Genomic DNA, 21,057 nt, shown 5'->3' with positions numbered 1-21,057 from the left:
AGGTAACCCAAGTGGTAAAGGAAGAGAACTGACCCCCACAGGTATTTTTCTGACATCTGTGTACACACTCACAAAATCACAGATTCAATAAATGACTAAATGTAATAGAAAAGAAAGCATTTTCTAAAGTAACTCATTTCGGATTATTTACAACGTAGAACCTAATGAATTTCAGGAATGAAGAACTTTATAATAGCATAACAATTTTAAAGACAATGACTTCAAATATGTGAGTCTCTGCAAAATAATACCATAGCTGAGCATGGTGGCGGGATCTCATTGCGTTCCAGACTAGCCAGAACTATGTAGTGAGAGCCTATCTCAAACAAAACACAACAAAACCAAACAAAACCCCAGCCAACCAAACAAGAAAACAACAGTAAAACCAATATATTACAGTATAAATTGTAATAATGTGTAGGAGTGACAAGTGTTTGGTGGTTTTCAGTATATAGTTGGTGTCAACTTAAAGAATCAGCCATGCCCTCATTCCAGTGTTGCTCTAATACCAGAACGTGACTTGCACAGGGACTGAAGGCTCCTGGGTTCCAGCCTTGCTAGCATATTCGCTCTGACTTTCTCTCAAGCAATGTCATGTCCCAGAGTTAGAGCAAGACTATAGTTAGTTTTCACTTGTTTTAAAAATTCACATTTGTTTTCTTCAGCAGGACTGTTGTTTCATTTAGAATATTTTCTTACAGATTTCTCTTGTCTATAATCAACAGTTGCTGTTTTCCTAAAGAGAAAACTGAGCACTCAGCTTGTAGGTTTTTGTAGCTGGAAGCTGTAGCCCAGTGGTTCTCAACCTTCCCAGTACTGCAACCCTTTAATACAGTTCTTCATGTCGTGTGACCCCCCAGCCGTAACATTAGTTCATTGCTATCTCATAATTATAATTTGCTACTGTTATGAATCATAACGTAAATATCTGTGTTTTCCTGTGAAAAGGTCGTTATTGTCAGCACCCCCTCTCCCAAGGAGTCCTGACCCACAGGTTGAAAACCCTACCCTAGAGGTTAGTGAACTAGCAGATTCTAGAAAGGCCCATTTTTTGGAGCATAGATTGCACTTGTTGCCTGCAGTAGCAGGGTGTGCAAGTGTGTTTAGTTATTTTTCAACTGTTACTTTAATTCAGTGTAAACAAAAATCTCACAAGAAGATATTAAAATATATTTGTTACAATGAAAGGTAAATTTTATTTATGGAATCTTCTTTTTTTGGCACTTAAGTAATATAGCATATAGTTATAACTCCCAAATTTCACTCAGAAAGAATTTTTGGTAGTAATGTACTCAGATATTTCATTTAATACTTTGCACATAGGACAGAAATCATCAATATTCTTTTCAAGTTTTTTTTTCTCTCAACTAATCAGTACTTGAAAACATGGGTGTGTCTTCTATGATTTTAAATGCATAGAGAATCAATGTCAGGTCATAGATGCTCTAAAGTTTTAGACAACAGTATCTCTTAAGTTTCTAAAATTGAATTACAGAATTAAAGAAACTGTGTAACATTAAAATACCTTTTTATAAAATATATATTTGAATATGAGTAATATGTTTTTGTTTCCTTTTCATATTTTAACACTATTTCAAATTTAATTATTGTAACTGGCTTTGAAGCAAAGAACTGGGACCAGGCGTGAGAAGGCGTGGCTGGCGGCATCAGGTGGTAGGGCTTCTTGTTCTTTTATGCTGTGCTTGCTGTTCACCTCTCATTGTTCAATTAAGGGAGGAGCACTGCTTTTCGTGGAGACCGGGGCAATGACGAGTCACCCATTGAAATGATCAAAGTGTCTCATTTAAAGTAAGTGTCAACTGTACCATCTACGGTTGTATCTCAGGCATCTCACAGCTGATTTTTAACTGTTATGAAAGTAGGAGTATGCTCAATATTCTTGAAATCTGTTAGTGACAGCAAATAATTACGTGTGGCCAAACCAAAGAGCAGTGTGACCATCAATGAGGCAGCCTGGAGATGCTCTGTGCTCTTCATGGTTCCCCTCTAGACAGTGCATACTGAGGAGTCCCGCATCCCCAGACCTGTTCTGCTTAAGGGGTGCTGAGACCTCTAACATCTGAACTCAGCCCTATCTACATCTCTGTTGTAGGCTCTTTGAAAATGCCTTTCATTGGCAGTTTCCTGTATTATAGTTTGTTTCTGGTCATTTTTACTAAAACTGCATCCAAGTCTGTCTCAGTGATGTTTCCCATTACTGTGGACCAGTCAGTGCTAATCTTACCCTTAGCCCACTGTAAATTCATCCCTGCCCTCTCGGCTCCTCAGTGATTCATATTTAATGTAACTTGGAACGTGACTTGTAATGGGGTCTGAGTGTTAGTTTAACTGTCTAGGCATGGGACTGCTGTCTGAGTACCACCCTCTCAGCTTATTAACTAATCATGACGATTTTTGTTATTATAAAAAGAAATCTTTTTGATAGATTTATTTTTTGTTGTTTCTTTTAGACAGTATTTGGCAGTTGTTTTCAAAGATAAGCCCTTGGAATTATGGGATATTAGAACTTGCACTCTTCTTAGAGAAATGTCTAAAAGCTTCCCTGCTATAACTGCATTGGTAAGTCACGCCCATGAGCCCATCCTCTTGAGTACTGATCTGTGTGGTGACTACTTTCCACAGCTTGAATTAATATCATTCCTGTTATGTCTTTTCTTGTTAAAATGTGTGGTTTGGTTGTCTTGAGGAACGTAAATATATTTATGAAAGAAGGTGGACTTTAATCATTCTAGAAGTAAAATGATATAAAGTTGGTCTTGAAATCTGGTATTACTAATTTTAAAAAGTCATAGAAATAAAACCAGTGTCCAGTTGACAAAAGAAGAAATGGATGAACACCTGAAAGAGTTCAGACAGACCTGTGGGTATATGGGCTCCAAATACACAATATAGTCAATGTGCAAATCAAACAGAAGAGTCAGACCATAAGGAAACAGTCTCACCTTTTGTTTTTTAAGCTGACATACAAGTATCATTGTATGTTAAGCACACCCCCTTCCCTTTTCCCTTGGACCACTCACTAGTCTCCTTTGACCTTGTAGACAAAAGTTATTCAACTTTAATGAGGGAAAATAAAAAAGAATAAGAAACAGGATGATATGTAACACAGTGCTATTTATCTAAATTATATTCCAGTGCATATGAGAATTGACCTTGTCCTGACATCCCAGCACTGCAAAGGTAGAAGGAGGACAGCACATTTCATGCACCCTAAGCTAGACAGCAGAAGAAAGGAAGACTGTCTTAGAAATATCCACGTGTGCAGTAGCTACATGCTATAGCTTTTATATGAAAGGCTGGAGACGTAGCTTAGCAGTTAAAAAGTACTAACTTGGGGGCGGAAATATGGCTCAGCGAGCGGTTAAGAGCATTGACTGTTCTTCCAGAGGGCCTGAGTTCAATTCCCAGCAACCACATGGTGGCTCACAACCATCTGTAATGGGATCTAATGCCCTCTTCTGGTGTGTCTGAAGGCAGCGACAGTGTACCCACATACATGAAATAAATAAATCTTTAAAAGAAAAAAGTACTAACTGATTTTCCAGAGGACTGGGATTAAATTTCTAGCACCCATGAGGTACCTCACAACTCAGTCCAACTCATGCATATGGTGCACAGGCATATACAAGTAAAACACACACACACACATATGAAGTAAACCTTAAAAAGGAACGATTACATGAGGCAGTATTGGATCAGACTAGGCAGAGGCATGAGAATAATCATGAAGTGAGCAGCTGTGAGCACCTGTGCCTGAGAACGGGCCTGATGGACGAGCTTGATTCTCTAATCCTGCATGGTTGGGAGTGCGCAGGACCACATGGATTCAGAAAGCATGAACACCTACTTCTAGAAGGTTGCTAGAAAACCATGTCCTTGCTTGAAAACCAGTTGTGTGCTGATCATAAGTAGCTGTGCCCAGCTGCTTTAAGCAGGCTTTGATGGAAAGGAACCTGGCATGTCTGTCTGCTGTGCAGGAGTGGTCACCATCTCACAACCTGAAGAGCCTGAGAAAGAAGCAGCTTGCCACCCGGGAGGCCATGGCCCGCCAGACTGTGGTCTCGGATGCAGAGCTGGGCGCTGTTGAATCATCTGTGATCAGGTACTAGGTCCCTATCAGTGAGCCTTTGTACTGCTCATGTCCTGGCAGAGAACCTGGCAGACTCAGATAATTAAAGCGAAACAAAGTACTGCTAACCTGTCAGTGGCCATGAGTGTGATCGAGTCAGCACCTTTAGCTGAAACACAAACACTGATATGGATAGAGACAGTCACCTTCACAGAAAATGTTCTGGGAACTCTGGGAACACTCAAGAGGTGTTTAAATGCTCTTGGACCTCCTGTAAATGCACCTATACAGTGGGTAGTAATGGGTGTCACTCTAGGGGGAAAATTATCTTTTTTTTTCTACCTTAAGTTTATTACAGGAGGCAGAAAGTAAGTCTGAACTCAGTCAGAACATCTCTGCTCGGGAGCATTTTGTGTTTACTGACAACGATGGCCAAGTTTACCATCTCACTGTCGAAGGAAATTCTGTGAAAGACAGTGCTCGGATTCCACCAGATGTGAGTGTCATCCTCCAGTATATCTGTGTCATGAGTGTGACCAGGATCTTATTCATCCATATCCTGTGAAGACATAGTTAAACCTAATAAAATAAATGTTACTATTCAAGGAGAAGTCACTGCAGACTGAACTTAGTCCATACCAAGTTCATATACTGCAAAGTAACGTAGCCACTGTGATCATAGACCACGTACTGTTCCATCTTACCACAATGGCAGTCCACAGGAATTATCGCAGGTTGCTTATGAAACTGAGAACAGGGAGGGACAGGAAGGTTCATGGTTGAATCATTGCGACTACCCTGTTTCTATTCTGTACATTTCCATTGGTTAGTTTGAAATAATTATAATTAGATTGTAAGTGTAGTGGTATTAATATTATTCATTTGTAGGTACCTCTTTTTGGCCTTGTGGAATCAATTATAGTTAATAATTGACATCAGCATACAGCTTACAGATTTCTCTTAATAGATTAATTAATAAACCGTTAACTAGTATAGATTAAATGGAGACATTAAAAAGGATTTCAAAGGATGCATATTTAAGATTTTCATCAAAGAATAGATGTCCTAGTAGAAAGCCAAATCTCATTTCAAGTGTCTCAGTAAGGATCTTGACTAGTCGAGGTCATTTAAAGTTAAATGGGGCAGAGAGATGATCTCCGTGAGGGTCTCTGCTGCTATGTGATAAATGCTGTGGCTGTAGCTGTGGGAAGAGAGGGCTTCTGTCACCCTGCACCTCTCAAGTCACACTCAGGGTTACCACTAAGGGAAGTCAGGAAAAGAGCTGAAGCAGAGGCTGTGAAGGAATGCTGCTTACTAGCTTGCTCACTATGACTTGCTCTACCCGTGGTGTTTTTGCACACCCAGGGCCACCTGGCCAGAGATGGCACTGCCCACAATGAGTTGGGACATACTGTATCAATAAGGAAAATTCACCCCAGGCTAGTCTGCTGGAGCCATGTTCTCAGCTGAGGTTCCCTCTTCCCAGATGGCCTTCTGCATTTACACAAAAACTGGCCATCATGTTTATCCACGCCAAGGTGGTGCTATCATGTGGCTTCTTAAAGTTAAAGCTGTGGGTAGTGGAAGTCAAAGTGTCTTCAAGTACTTCTTGTGTCACCTCCCATCTTGGCACTCGAGTTCTTCTCAAGTGAGTGAGTTTGGAGAGCCAAGGCATATGGCCTAGTTTCAGAAGTGATGTCCTGTCATGTTTGCAGTCTGCTGTTGGTCCTGGATCAGTCCTATGTAATTGTGGGAAGTGGCTACCGAGGCCTTTGAATAGATGAGAGTCCTTGTTTCAAATGAATGCAAGTCTTTGAAGAAATGACTGTTAGCAAGCATGCTGCCTCCCGTGGAATGGCTTATGATTAGGGAAGGGTTTGACGTCTATATACTCTGTGAGAATTGGTTTTGGTTTGTTATTCCTTCTGAAACTGACATTTTTCCAGTGAATGTAATATAGTATGTAGAAAAAGGGGTTTTGTTTCTTTTGGTCCAGCATTTTCTTTATTGTTCTTTCAAATGCAAGATTCTAAATATTGATTTTGAGCTGAAATTTGCACTCTGGAAGTTAGCCCCCAAACTATGAAGTATATAAAATGGCAAAAGGAGAGAGAAAGCTCAGCACATTTTAAACTGTGTGTATGTGTGATCCTCGGTGGCTGTCTTCATCCTGGAAATGGAAAGAGTGAGACAGTGACTGTCTGCTGTTTATGCATTCTGCCTGGCATTCGGGCAGCACAGCAGCCGCAGTGGTGAGCATGGAGCACCACAGAGGAGAGAGAGAGAGCACAGCAGAGAGAGCCCCACCATGCCCACATGGCTCCCACTCCACTTAGCGCCCTACACAAGGGCATCTGCATGTCCATGCAATTGAATTAACACAGCAACACTGATTTGTAGATTAATTTAACATAATGTTCTCATTTTAAATGTGAAAAGGAAATTAAGATTGAAAATGTGGAAGTATTCAAGACAAAGTAAACTTAAGGTAAATTTATCTTAAACATCCCATTCAAATTTTAGAAAAATGGAAATAAGATCTGAGAGCATTGCACAGAATCTCATATACTTTAAGTTTTTGTGTTGTTATTGTTAAGTTCATTGCAATATTGATTTTTAATTCTGGTGGGGTTTGTTTGTTTGTTTAGTTTTGGGAATAGTACCAGGATTATGTAATATTTAGAGGATTATATAATATTTAGAAAGGTAATTGGTCATTTTGTCAACCATTGGCATGATCTTGACCTAACAGTAGAGACCCTCTTGAATATTTTTATTGTTCTGTAACTATAAAGCAAGGTTTCTTTTCATGAGTGGAGAAGCAGTGAGTAGACAGTATCTAATGCTAACACGAACTGTGTTTATAGTGTGGCAAAGATGGCTTTCCAGGCTTTAGCTTTATGGATTTCTACCAGCACCTGCCTCCACCAACAGTAGGCTCAAGACACAGGAAGGTTAAGTAGACATGCCCTGTTAAGAGGTGAAGTTGGGACATAGGCCTGGCAGGGTGGTCTGATGCCAGGGTGAAGTACTCGGGGCCCCTGACCCACCCAGCACCTCTGCTGGGTTGCCCGTTCTCCACTACACTCGCCTCTTACAATAGTGTGTGGGCAAAGTTCTGAGTCTTTTTTTCCAGTAGACAAACCATTGCACAGCTAGTTGAGGGTGATTGAGTTTCTCTTGGAATAAACTTATTAACCTTTTATAAAGAGATAATTAGAGATGATGCTCTAGATTACTAGGTTTTTTGTTTAGGGTTGTTTTGTTTTTGTCTTTCTGGAATTCTCCTTTTCCTAAAGCATTTCTTCTTAAATGACATGTCTTCTCTATTGATGTAGTTTAGATGACTGAATGGCTATCAAATTCAAATACCCTGTTTCAGCACAGTTGAAGCTGATATGCAGTGGCTCTTTCAGTGTTCAGAATTTTAGGATATGCTGATATTCCTGCTAAAGTGAGCACTTCATAAGTAATGTCTTTATTATTTCATTGTGATCATTACAGGGAAATGTTTCTGTCCAAATGGTAATTCAGCAGAGAAGTTCATATGTGAATTTGTTGCTCTTGCTTCTAGGGTAGCATGGGCAGTATTACCTGCATTGCTTGGAAAGGAGATACATTAGTGCTTGGAGATATGGATGGAAATTTAAACTTCTGGGATTTGAAAGGCAGAGTATCTAGGTAAGAGCCAAGAGAAACCTTTGTTCAGTTGTAAATAGGACAATAAACATGAGTGGGAATTGGAGCTTTGAGTCCCTTGACACCTAAACTTTAGAGGAAGACTGGTCATGAGACAGGCTTTGGTCGGTCACAGTAGACCACAGGGCAGCCATGCAGAAGCCCTGGAATCTTGCTTCAGCAGATATTAATGGCAGACCTACCTGTCAAATGTGGCTCCCAAGAATGTAAAGTGGTTCTCCCATCCCCACTCCTGATCATTAATAGTGGACATACTGAGTGTTTCATTTTATATCCTATTGGTGCTTTTATTTCTTTGTTCTCAGAGGAATACCCACACATAGAAGTTGGGTGAGGAAGATTCGCTTTGCTCCCGGCAAGGGAAACCAGAAGCTAATAGCAATGTACAATGATGGTGCTGAAGTGTGGGACACTAAAGAGGTAGGCCCAGCTCTGCAGCCTGCCGTGAAGCAGAGGGAGAGGTCAGCCATGGGAACTGACTGTTTCTCACTTTGTCTGAAAATAGAACCTCCATAAGTATGTGCAGCTTCTTATAAGAAATTATCTGTTAGAGAATTTTGCTCTTAGAGTGCTTCTGTCGTAAGCAAGACAGCAGCGTGAAAGATGATTGATTGATTGATTGATTGATTGATTGATTGATTTTGTAGTGTCATCGCTGTGATTGAGGCCTGTAGAGTGCAGTCTGCATGTGGGGTGGGCTGCCAGTGGCTATTCATTTGCATATACTCTGAGTCTCTGTCACCCAGTCTCTGACCATTTAATCCGGAATGGTAAACAAATTTATTTTCTGTCAATCATTCTTACAGGTTCAGATGGTAAGCAGTTTGAGAAGTGGAAGAAATGTGACCTTTCGGATTTTGGATGTGGACTGGTGCACATCAGATAAGGTGATCTTGGCATCCGATGACGGGTGCATCAGAGTCCTAGAGATGTCGATGAAGTCTACGTGTTTCAGAATGGATGAGCAGGAGTTAATAGGTAAGGCACGCTCCTGAGAGGGTGCTTGTTGCCACAGGATATGATCGTCTGCAGAGATGGCAGCTGCTGCTTTATTTCAGAGAGCTCTTAGGAAACTCGAATCTAATCACTTTTCAGTAATAAGCTTTATGTGTCCTACATTATGTACTGATGGAAATCCACTGCATATCATGACATGTGAGTCCTGTCTGTGACTTAGGTGATCAGTCAGATCTGACCTGGGTGACTGGAGTATCTTGTTCCTTTTTTGCGTGGTTGTTTTGAGGAGTTTTTGTTTAAAAGAAAATAAAACCTCCGTGTATGACTTCTTTTTCCTAAAGAAGAAATAAGGAGATTGCAAGTACACCCGTCCAGTGGTTTGTTCAGAACGGGGCTTATCCTTGGAATGCTCTCTCAGAGAGACAGTGGTTCTGATCCTACCTCAGACTTCCAGGACTTCCATCTCCAAGTGTCCTCTTGGCAAATCCTCCATGACACTCCTGGCTGACTGATTAGCAGAGAATGTCGTGAGAGCCTCGTTTATTCATGTGCTGATTCAATTCTGCCTGGCCTGTGCGTGACAGACTCATTGCTCTGTGGCACTTGAGAGACTTGGGCTTTGTAAGCTGTTCTCCTTTATGGCCACACTGGAGCCACTGGCGCCCTGCTGCTGGTGTTGATGGGTGCTGAACCCTTCCTGTGCTGTGCATGTCACTTCTGACCTGCACCCTGCACTGTCACCCTCCTCTCTGTAGCCGTGACGGCCATCGGGTGAAGTGGAAGCTGCTTGTCGCATTCCCATTCCCATACTTGATCTTGAGTAACCTGTCAGCTCTGAGGTGCCAGGACCTCCCCGCCGAGGGAGACAAACAGAAACAAACACTTCCTAAACTGAATTACCAAGGAACTTGAGGGAATGTCAAGGGTCAAAAACAAAACAAAGCAAAAACAATTGCCAGTCCTAGGTTAAGAAGTAGATAAATACAATCTAAGTATTTGAAGCTTTTATTTTTCTCTTTTGATTTAAAATTTGAATCTAAAAAGCTCTATCATCACATGAATGTGTTCTAAACTAAGCTGATTACAGACTGGAATCCATCATGTACACTGGTACTAGGTACCAGGGTTCACATCATACTTAAAATTTGTACTGATATCAAGAATGAAAACATACTTCTCTTCAGTCTTTAGTGATACAGCCTCAACCAGAAAAATGGGATTTTAAAATGGTGATGGGGAAGGGTCGCTGATGGGTTCCAGCTGCAGGGAGGGCTGAGCATTTCATGATCACATCTCCAGCTTCCAGGCGTGAGGCTTTCACAGAGGATGAGGTTATCAGGCTATCTGTGGAATGATGAACAGCCTGTTACTATGAGTAATATTTAGGTGCTTTTTTTTGAATCAGCAGTAAAACTCTCAGGTATGGAAAAGTAGTAATAAAGACATTTTCACCCTATCTGACTCCCAAGTTGAGAAGCCTGCACATAGTATTCACCTCCTGTTTAAGTTTCTGTTAAGTCACATTTGCTAAAGCAACATTGCTTCATTAACTTACATATATAAAAATTATCATTTCAAGTATAACTTTTATTAATAATTACTAATGGTATTCTTATCTTTTTAAAGAAGTTCTTAAGATCTTGTTGGTATTACAAAGTAAATTGGGATAGCTATAATTCAGAGGAAAACTTTCCAGCAGAACTATTTGAGCTCTGTTTGGATTTTGTAACGTTTCATGTAAGCAGTAGCTCTAAAGTGATACAAGGACCAAGCCAAGTGTGAGGACTCTAAGTCATTCATCTCCTCACTGCACCGGCCATCTTCCAGGTGCTCAGTAGCCATGCTTGTAACTAGTAGGTGTCCTTCATATTAGACGCCACAGTCTACCACACATTTGGGCCATTGTAACTAATTGTATCTGTTCAAGGGGCTGGGAGGAAAGGCTCCATATAGGAGCTGAGAGGGCTAGGGAGTGAAAGCCAGTGGTCAAAGATGGGGCCCAGTGGAGGGAGTTGCTGAACATAGCTGCCAGGTAGCATCGCCTTTGATCCTGCTTCTTTCCACTGGAATGTACTAAAAGCGACTGGCTCTTACTTGTTTTGTAGCTTCCTAATAAGCAACTGCTGCATGTTGGGGCTGGGGTGAGGGCCATGCCTGTAGGAAGTTATCCCTGTGTCCAAAAGACTTCATAAAAGCCTCCTGGGAATGCCAGACATCAGAGGTCTCCCAATCCCTTCAGCAATAAACTCCTGATGGGTGGGCGGACCATGTTAGCTTAATAGTCTCAGAAAAGCAGATGTAGTGGTAAAAGTATTTCAGGTAAATGTAATTGTTTTTAATTCTTTTTTTAAAAATGAGCTTTATCTGTATGCGTTGAGTCATGACGTTTAGTCTTTTATTCAGTAGTGCAGAGCTTTCTACCAGTTCAGATACTTAAAATTTTAAAAAGAGAAAGAGAATGTACTAATGGAGCTGAGTGCAGAGAATCTCTGCTCTGGAGTAGGCTCCCAGACATACTCACACAGGGTTTAGGCCTTGCTCCCTACTGGCTGCTATGTAAACAGTCTATAGCTGAGCCTTGGTTGAGGTATGAAAGTTCGTTTTATTGAAAAGCACTCCTTTGCTGTCTAGAGCCTGTGTGGTGCCCATACCTCCTTGTTCCAAGGGCCGCCCTTGCCTTGAAAGCCTTCCTACTACACCAGCCTTGGAATGGCCGATATTCTTTGGACATTTCTCACATGTAAGTTACTTCATTTTTGTTTTCTTTGCATAATTTACTCAGGGTTAAAGGATATTCATGAAAATGAGCTGTGGATCTCAGTCCAAGAGCTTAAAAAGAATGAAGCCTTAAAACCAATCCAAGCAAAGGCAAACACACTAAAAGGAGATTGTTTCCTACCCTATTGTTTGCACCACTGTGGGGCCTTTGTGGAAGAGTGGGTCAGCGAAGAGCTGCAGGTTCATAGGATGCTCTGAGGACTGGGTCGTCCTCACACAGGTGCATGGTGATAGAGGAAAAGGATGAGGGTGAAGATGGCCAGAGGTGCTGGAGTCTGGAGACAGGCCTGAGTCTTCACAAGGCAGTCAAAAATGTGTCTATAAATCTACCTCACCTGAGAAAAGTCTACCTCACCTGAGAAAAGTCATCACAGAAGCACATTAGCAATTATTAATTAATTCTACAATTTACTGCACTTATTATATGCAATATACAGGTTGGTGTGGAATGAGAATTTTGTTGTTGTTGTTGTTGTTGTTGATGATGATGATTTAAGGCAATAAATATCTGTTGCCTAAGAACTACTATGCCCATTCTATAGGGCAAAGGGAATGAATCACTAGTCATTGTTCATTGTAGGTTCTTTGTTAAAAGCAATCCAAACTTGATCATTCTTATAGCCAGCGAACCAATTTTCTCTTTTGGAATCCCATGGTTTTCTTTACTCATTTCCTTGTTTTTATTCAGTAAGGCAAAGTCAGCCATAAAAATGGTCAGTGAGTCGCAGGCACATTGTTACTACTTTGATCTGTAGCCACATTTTTAACCGAGGTTATAAAAGGATTAATTCTTTATTAATACAACTTTTTCAGTTAAAAATATACATGACAGTAATTGCACAGACAATGAATGATTCAAAATTTTTTCTGTACAGTGATTATCCAGAAAATGAAGAAATAAAGACTCTCCTTCAAGAACAGTTGCATGCGTTGTCTAAGTAAGTAACTCTGCGTTTCATATACGACAAGAACATGGGAAAGTGACACACATTAATTTGACTTTTTAAAACCAAAAGTTATTTTCCTAAGTGTTAGTGGCCATCCCTTGACAGAGGTTTGTTCCTCTTTGTACTCTTGTTGGCCAGAAGGGCCATCTTAATAATCACACGAAGAGAGTATTGGTCTCCATCCAGTTTCCAACTCTGGCACAGCTGTGTTCTGACAGGAGCAGAAGGTCTCTGTAGTGAGGCTCCAGTGTGAACATCTCATGGAGCTATATTAGAGAACACAGGCAGGGGACTCTGAAGCAGCCTGTGCCAGGTCTGAGTGCCCAATTCTGGCTAAGAAAATGATGTTTCTTAGAGCCATGAGTGTTTAAAAGTAAATATTGAGAATTATATAGCAAAGTGAGGAGAAAACCAGGGGTCTACATGAAGTTCTTGATTCTTAGTGCATGTTTTTGCACTCTAGATTCTGCCACATATCATAATCATCATCATCATGTTTAAAAAGTTATAGTACCTGGTTAATGACAATTTCAAAATAACTATTTACTTTTCTCCAGTTTCTAAAAATTAACATTTGTCTTTTATTGAGAAACTGTCCACTTTAAGAATGTTGTCAGTGGTGATGTCCTTGTTCTTGTAGTCAGATAAACTCTGCAAGCCTACACAGCAGAGGCCTGGCCCCTAGTGCTCAGGTGACTGACGGCACCCTTCTGCTTTTGAGGCTGGGAGCCACGATGAAGTGCCTGCTCTCATAAATTCTGAACTTGTATTGTTACTTCTCTTTGCTTTTTGTTTGACTGGAAATGCTTGTCCTACCTTTGTTTGGGTTCCTGTCTGCAGCGACATAAAGAAACTCCTGCTGGATCCTGAATTCACTCTTTTGCAGAGGTGCCTGCTCGTTTCCAGGTAATGCTCTCTGAAGTGGAATGCTGAATTTAAGCAATAATTTCAAGTTAACTTATTTTATTGAGGCTTTGTAAAAGTTACAACTAAACATGTTTTGAAAATCTAAGCTCCTCGTTTAGATTTGAGTCAGTCTAGTTTACGAGTGCCAATCCAACCCTGGAAGTCCAGCCACATCTCAAATGAGATATGGGATTTCTGTGCTGCCAGGACTTTCACCTATAGGTAGCCTTTGTAAACATACTGATTAGTTACCTTTAAAAGCAACAAGCTGTACTCCCCTCGTGCTCAGAATAGTGGCGAAAACATTCCCTCCATGTTCCAGAGAATAAGTAGCAGATGGTTTTTGACACTTTATCTGGAAGCTTTTACCGTGAAGCTGATGCCCAGACACAGTGCTGTTGGCAAAGCAGGCCGATGGAGCAGTTGGCTGTGAAGGCCTTGTGCTGTTGGGAACGCACACCGGGCTAGCGGGCTCACTCTGAAGTGGAACACTTCCTGATGCTTGAGGCTGCTCCAGGCAACCTGCTCAGGCCTGGAGAGGGAATTCACAGAGGCCTTGTTCTCTCTTCAGGCTTTATGGCGATGAGTCGGAGCTGCACTTCTGGACAGTGGCAGCCCACTACCTGCACAGCTTGTCCCAAGCCAAGTCTGGGGACACAGTGGTAACCAAGGAAGGTGCTCCTAAAGACAGGCTGAACAACCCTCTGGACATCTGCTATGACGTGCTCTGTGAGAACGCCTACTTTCAGGTGCTACTGTTTCTAGAGAAAGTTCTCACAGATACTACCTTTATTATGAAGTTTTCCTGAGTATCTTAAACTTGAGGAACTTTCAAGCCAACTTACAGTCCACATCCTAGAAATAAGTGTTATACCATACACTTATTATGAGAAAGGCCTGCTTCTCTGAAAGCTTATAAACACCAAATTTTAATGCACATGAAAATTTTTATTAAAACAATCTTGATTTTTTTGTCTTAAAATTTTTAACTTGGAAAGCTGATTTTAATTTGCTCACTCTAATTTTCAATGACTCTTAGTTTTTCTACTTAAAAAGTTTGATCTAAACTAAACTTTTTCCTTTCTTCCATTTTTCTTTATCTTTCTTCTTCTGCCTCTTCCTTCTTCTTTTGTATTTTAGAAATTTCAGCTAGAAAGAGTTAATCTACAAGAAGTAAAACGGTCAACTTATGATCACACGAGGAAATGCACAGACCAGCTCCTGCTGTTGGGCCAGGTATGTCAGTTTCAGTGCTTCAGCTTCGTGGGGTTTCGAGTTGATGGACACTTCAGAGCACAGTTAAACACACACACACACACACACACACACACACACTCGCGCGCGCGCGTAGGCATCTGTGTGTATGTGCACACTCGAAAGCATGTGCTTTACATACACTTGGCTTTCTTTAACAGTGTCAGAGCTTGTGACTACAAGCATGTGCTTTACATACACTTGGCTTTCTTTAACAGTGTCAGAGCTACCTTACTGCAGCTGTAGCTTTTATAACACACAGAGCAGCTGTTTGGTTTTCTCTGCTGCCCTTGGCGATGCACAGCTGAATTGGGCAGTCCCCAACAGTTATAGCAGGCTGATTTGTATGCTTGCCTTAGAGATGAAGTGCAGTACTATCGTCAGCTCCATATATGTTAATAAAACATCCAGGAGCATGTGTCGAAAGTGAGTGTTGCCTGTGGGCTGTGGACTTGGACATCCCACCTTACAACTTTCAAAAGGCTCTGTTGGGAGATACGTTTCCATAACTAGAGGAGGTGTTTTTCTCACTAGACAGACAGGGCTGTGCAGCTGCTGTTGGAAACAAGTGCAGATAACCAGCACTACTACTGCGACTCGCTGAAAGCTTGCTTGGTCACCACTGTCACCTCTTCAGGCCCTTCTCAGAGCACAATTAAGCTGGTAGCAACCAATATGATCGCCAATGGCAAGCTGGCAGGTAAGGCGCTCCCACTGCACCTGTCAGGGCTGGGCTGGGCTCTTAGAGACGTGTCTCTTTATATACACTACAGAAAACTAGCGCTGCCTGTTGGATGACCACAGTTATGTTAGTGGAGCTTATTTGAAACATAGAGGAAGGTGTCACTGATTGCAGTGGCAGTAGACCTAGGTCCTGCAGCCCTAGGGGCATCCCACATCATGCTCTAGGCTGTGTTCATGCTTACTACCCTGGTTGTATGAGGTGTAACATTATAGAGCACTGTCTAATACTTTGTTTTCAAATTCAGTTCAGTAGCTTCCCATTAGGTCCAGTTCGAATACCTATTTGAATAATTAAGTGTGCTCACCCTATATACAAGCCTAAAGTGAAATGTGGCTTTACTTTTTAACTATTTGCTAAAGAGAGCGCTGCAGGGTCAGATGACTATTCTCCTCTCTTCCAGAGGGTGTTCAGTTACTCTGCCTGATAGATAAGGCCGCGGACGCCTGTCGCTACCTGCAGACGTATGGCGAGTGGAATCGGGCGGCATGGCTTGCAAAGGTAGGCATGCGTAGTTTGTGCTGCTCTCTTCCTGTGAAGGACTTTCCGTTCTACCTCTCACTGAGTATTAGCCGCTGCTGCTTAGTGGAAGACAGAGCTTGCATTGGAGCGGTCAGCTGACTCCTGCCTGCTAGGGTCTGGTGCACCCGGGTCCCATAGCAGCCTCTGGGCTGTGTAAAAGTGGAGCGCCCGCTGTCTGTTTCCGAGGAGCACACTTACTTTCCTCTCTGTAAAGGATGGCTCTGTTCTAACACGGGCTGCTTTCTCAGGTCCGGTTAAATTCTGAAGAATGTGCAGATGTTCTGAAGCGGTGGGTTGACCACCTTTGTTCTCCACAAGTCAACCAGAAGTCCAAGGCCCTCCTGGTCCTCCTCTCTCTAGGTTGCTTTGTCAGCGTGGCAGAGACGCTTCACAGGTAGGCCATGTGAGCCCTGGCTGCTCAGGGTGTGTGTGCTGGGTGAGCCATTCACAATGCCTCAGGCTCTGAGGGGGCAGGTGGTACCCAGCGTGATGGGACAGGAGAGTGGTACAGTTCAGGGGCGGGAGGCAGGACCTAGGGTGTGCCGGGCATCTCTGCTCACTAGTTATTTGGCCTAGAGCTGTAACTTTAGCCACTAATATGTTTGCCAAACCTAAAGGCATCTTTAAAATACAGAAGTCTTTAGAGTTGGGGAAGCTTGACCCTGAGAGAGTACTGAGCAGCAGCCCGGGGGCTATAAGAGGCTATAGAGTGTGGGGTGTCTGCCATGAACACATCACTCCAGAGGGAGATTGATTTATTGAGAACTAGAGGCAGTAAGTTTGACAAATTTGACACACGATTTAATAACTCTTGGCAGTGGGTGCATAATTTAGAAAAGCATGTGGTCCTACGTTACAGTGGTTTAGACGCCGTAGCACAGTGTTCTGCAGTGTCCTCCATGAAGCCCACACCTAGAGAAGTGCAACTCTCCTTTACTAGCCCGGGTTTAGAGGGATGGTGGTGTTGCTTAGAGGGGTGGCAGTGTCACTTAGAGGGGTGGCAGTGTCACTTAGAGGGGTGGTGGTGTCACTTAGAGGGGTGGCGGTGTCACTCAGGGAGCAGCTCGTTCCCACAGGAATGTGCACAGAGCTCCAGACGGAAGTGCGTGCTTACTGTCACCCACCCACAGCAGATCCTGAGAGCTATTTTGTTTTATTTCTTATTTTATTTTATTCTATTCTATTCTATTTTTGAGAACTAACTTACTTTTGTTCTGTTGACCAGCATGAGATACTTCGATAGAGCTGCCTTGTTTGTGGAAGCCTGTCTCAAGTATGGTGCATTCGAAGTCAGTGAGGACACAGATATCCTTTACAAGGGCATGTGTGCTGAGTGGGGAAAGGTACCATCAGTGTCATATTGAGAGAGAGATATGCTATGGGATATCTTAAACCCAGAAGAGAGGGAGAAGGGGAGGAGAAAGACTCAGAATGAGTTGCTGCACTGCAGGTCAGTTAGAGGAGAGGCGAGGACTGCCCAGTGAAGGGCTCAGTCTGTGATATGTGTTTGAACTTAAAAGAAGGGACGTGGTCCTGGTACTTTAAAGTAGAATTCTTTCAAAATGAGACATTTTATGGAAAATGTTTTCTATGTTTACCTTGAAAATATTAGCTACAAAAATTGAACTCCCCCCCCCACACACACACAGACACACACACACAAAAACACAGGTGAACCTCTGATGCAGAGTAAGATAGAGCAGTTGAGATGTGCCCTACAGTGAGCTGCCCATGCCTAGGAACTCTGAATTTCTACTAGCTATCACCGGGGCCGTCACAGGGGCCCATCACCAGGGCCATCACCAGGGCCCATCACCGGGGGCCATCACCGGGGGCAGTCACCGGGGACATCACAGGGGCCGTCACCGGGGCCGTCACAGGGGCCCATCACCGGGGCCATCACCGGGGCGTCACAGGGCACTTTCTTTTTCAGAGATTATGCTCGTGGCTGTGGCCCCACGGTCCTCGTGCATCCACAGCTCTTCCTTTCCTTGCTGCACTTTTTCTTGGGCTTCTCTGCACTTGGCCTCCTTTCTCTATGTTGGCTGTGAGCTCTGTACATTTTTTTTTTTAATCTAAACAAAACAATTTTTTGAAAGAGTAACTAAAGCCTAAGGTTAGGCAAGGCCATGGCCCCAGTCACTGGTGAAGTTGCTTTGGTATCAACTTTAGTCAGACCGTGACGGAACAGGGCTCCGAGTGCCCAGCTGCCCAGAGCTTTTTCCCTAAAATAGTGTTCTGCCTTGACACCAGGACTCGGTTGGGGCAAGGGACAGCATGGTTACCTTATAAAGAAGTGCCTACACTCGTGACATGCTGCTCCCCATGACTCTGCAGCATCTGGCTTCAGAGCCTGGGAGGAGCCACGCACTCCCCAGCTCCCTGTGCTTGTCCATTCCTTAACTGGGGTTCACAGAAGCTCATCTCTGCCATCTATGCAGACTATGCCCGAAGCCTGAGGAGCCTTGGCTTGAAACAGGGAGCAGCACATTTTGCTTCAAAAGCCGGAGCAGCCGGTAGAGATTTATTGAATGAGCTCGGGTCTCCCAGGGAAGAAATAACCGAAGGTTGACAGGCTCTGCGCAGGAACTTTGATGTCAGAAGCAAGGTGTGGGGAGAGCTGACCAACTGTCCCCATAGTCACAGTCGTGGTCAGTCCAGACCCATGTGAGGATGTGGCCCTTGTCAGCTGTGACACCACTGCAGGTCCCACGGTGCTCAGCAGCACAGGCACATTTACACTTGGGCCAGTTCTGTGTCCCACGTGACCTCAGAGCAGGCAACACGCAGTGCAGTGTAGAGCATTTATACTTTGGAACATGATTTTAAGATCTCTGTGAATACTTTTCAATTTTTGTAACTTAAAAATTCAAAAGACTGAGTTACTGTCCTTTCTCATTAGTTAATTTGAAGATGTTTAAGAAATCTGTAGCAAGAGATTGGACCACTGATGGATTTTCAGATACATGCTGTGTGCTCCTGTGTTGATAAGCAGTCACTTAGGACACAGCAGGGCAGCAGCATTTGAGATAGCCGACACAGCACCGTCCTTATCTTGAGAACACAGTGGCTGCTGTGCTTCAGGCGGTGCTGAACTTTGTAGGGGGGCTTGTAGTCTAAGGGGGGTGCACGTCTAAGCTTTATGTTTGGCGTTCGTGGTCCCTGATGGTCTGAATTTTAACTCCCAAGATACATTCTAGTAACCTCATTTCTGAAGCCTCTTTTGTACTTTCTGCCTTTGTTTTCTTCCACTAGATGTAATTATTATAAATTATTACTCCGAACTTAAACATCTGTGGCTATAAAAATGATAAATAAAGGAAAGTCCCAGCCAAGATGTCTGAGCCTTTTCTTTTGGGGTCTTTCAGCCCCACACAGCTGAATGAGCAACAGCGTCACCCCTGCTGTATCTTCCCAGGGGCTCTGAGAAGCACAACTCCAGGTCCAAGTTAGTCACTGGTTCCCAGCAACTTCGGGTAGTTTCCAGCAACCCTGTCTTCCATTGTTGAAGCCAGGGAAGTTGGGGTGCTTTGGTGGGGTGGCTCGGTCCAGACCCCATGTAGGACCTTGGCAGAAAGACGGTGTGAACTGTGGCTGTGGGTCCGAGGTGAGGTAAAGGCAGCTTAGTCTGTGCTCTGTGGTAGCCGGAAGTGCCGGCCTGCTTCCTGAAGCTTCAGCATTTGAAGAAATGATGCTGGCTGGCATGGAGGCTGGGGAGGGGACTGGAACAGTTCGGCTCCCACATCTGCTGCTCACCGAGAGTGAAGCTTCACTAGTGTGTTATCAGGCCCAGCATTCACTGCCTTTGCTCCATCTGGTTGGAGGACTAATGGGGATCCATGTGACTGAAGGCAGATGGCTAGAAAGATCTAAAATGTTCCTGTCCTGCGCTTGACAGAGCAGTTTCATGACTTCCACTTAGGGGCCAAATTGCTGCCTTGTGAAGTCTCTGGGTCCCACTGACCCACTGGGACTTGTTACCTCGTCTCTTGTTACTCTTGTTACTGTTACTTGTTACTCTTGTTACTGTTACAATGAGTGCTCAGGAGAATGTCAGATGGACCGCTCTTCCTGCCTGGCACTTTGCAGTCTCGGGTTCTCACAGATAGGCTCCAGGAAATGTCTGTGAGTAGCCCAGGCTGACCTCCATGTCATTTGTGACAATTCTCAGGTAAATGGCCTCAGATGATGCAAACAGAAGGCTCAAGTTCAAGTGTATTTGGAAACCTTTGAAGCATGTTTCACTCCAGACACATTACTGCAAGAACCTCCCTTCATTTCTTTTCTTGGTCATTCGCCATCATTTTAAAGCCAAGATAGTTAAGGCCAGAAGACACAAAATTGGTTGTGTTTAAAACTAGTCCTCGTGCTTGATGGCTGCAGCCCCACACGGTCCCACAGAGCCGAGGCAGCAAGTGGACCCATCAGAACTAACAAGTCTGCAGTAAAACCAACAGGACAGAGTCAAGGAAGAAACTGACACCGTACTGCACAGGCCCCTGTGTCGGGGGCAGCAGCAGACTCTTGAAGACATGGGGAAAGGACTTGCACTATTTTCTCAAGAAGCATTGGGTTAATGTTTGAGTGTTCCTCATTAACCTTAGTATATGATTACTGACCTTTCCAATTATCTCTGATCTACCTGAGGCTGAAAAGCAGAAGGCATCTGGCTCCCAGAACTTAGAAACCAACCATGATGATTAATGATATCTGATCCACCAGGGTCCTTCTGACAGCCCTCGCCGCGTCTGGACTGCCCCGACACAAATGCTAAAGTTAAGGAATGTCTTAACTCCTTGCTTCTTTCTAGACTTGGCTGGTATACTGACTGGTTTTGTGTGTCAACTTGACACAGACTGGAGTTATCACAGAGAAAGGAGTTTCAGTTGGGGAAGTGCCTCCATGTGATCCATCTGTGGAGCATTTTCTCAATTAGTGATCAAGGGGGGGAGGGCCCCTTGTGGGTGGTACCATCTCTGGGCTGGTATTCTTGGGTTCTATAAGAGAGCAGGCTGAGCAAGCCAGGGGAAGCAAACTAGTAAGGAACATCCCTCCATGGCTTCTGCATCAGCTCCTGCTTCCTGACCTGCTTGAGTTCCAGTCTTGACTTCCTTTTGTGATGAACAGCAGTGCAGAACTGTAAGCTGATTAAACCCTTTCCT

General features: G+C 43.4%; 1 protein-coding gene across 1 annotated transcript in view; it reads left to right on the top strand.

Moving 5' to 3' along the window:
* Wdr11 (WD repeat domain 11) overlaps positions 1 to 19,230 on the top strand; it is a 43,904-nt gene extending 24,674 nt beyond the window's left edge. Inside the window, exons 13-29 of the mRNA XM_052197318.1 lie at positions 1,734 to 1,809; positions 2,472 to 2,580; positions 3,999 to 4,123; positions 4,439 to 4,586; positions 7,665 to 7,771; positions 8,095 to 8,209; positions 8,596 to 8,767; positions 11,378 to 11,486; positions 12,400 to 12,462; positions 13,312 to 13,377; positions 13,949 to 14,126; positions 14,518 to 14,613; positions 15,166 to 15,331; positions 15,777 to 15,874; positions 16,144 to 16,289; positions 17,121 to 17,201; positions 18,311 to 19,230. Coding sequence (XP_052053278.1) covers positions 1,734 to 1,809; positions 2,472 to 2,580; positions 3,999 to 4,123; positions 4,439 to 4,586; positions 7,665 to 7,771; positions 8,095 to 8,209; positions 8,596 to 8,767; positions 11,378 to 11,486; positions 12,400 to 12,462; positions 13,312 to 13,377; positions 13,949 to 14,126; positions 14,518 to 14,613; positions 15,166 to 15,331; positions 15,777 to 15,874; positions 16,144 to 16,289; positions 17,121 to 17,201; positions 18,311 to 18,467 — 2,012 coding nt within the window. The 3' untranslated portion in view covers positions 18,468 to 19,230. The remainder of the gene's footprint in view (positions 1 to 1,733; positions 1,810 to 2,471; positions 2,581 to 3,998; positions 4,124 to 4,438; positions 4,587 to 7,664; positions 7,772 to 8,094; positions 8,210 to 8,595; positions 8,768 to 11,377; positions 11,487 to 12,399; positions 12,463 to 13,311; positions 13,378 to 13,948; positions 14,127 to 14,517; positions 14,614 to 15,165; positions 15,332 to 15,776; positions 15,875 to 16,143; positions 16,290 to 17,120; positions 17,202 to 18,310) is intronic.
* The last annotated feature ends 1,827 nt before the right edge of the window (positions 19,231 to 21,057 follow it).

The sequence above is a fragment of the Apodemus sylvaticus genome, chromosome 1, assembly GCF_947179515.1.
Source record: "Apodemus sylvaticus chromosome 1, mApoSyl1.1, whole genome shotgun sequence".
In the NCBI taxonomy this organism is placed as follows: domain Eukaryota; kingdom Metazoa; phylum Chordata; class Mammalia; order Rodentia; family Muridae; genus Apodemus; species Apodemus sylvaticus.
The sequence above is the reverse complement of the archived record's forward strand: the minus strand, read 5'-3'. Positions and strand labels throughout refer to the sequence as shown.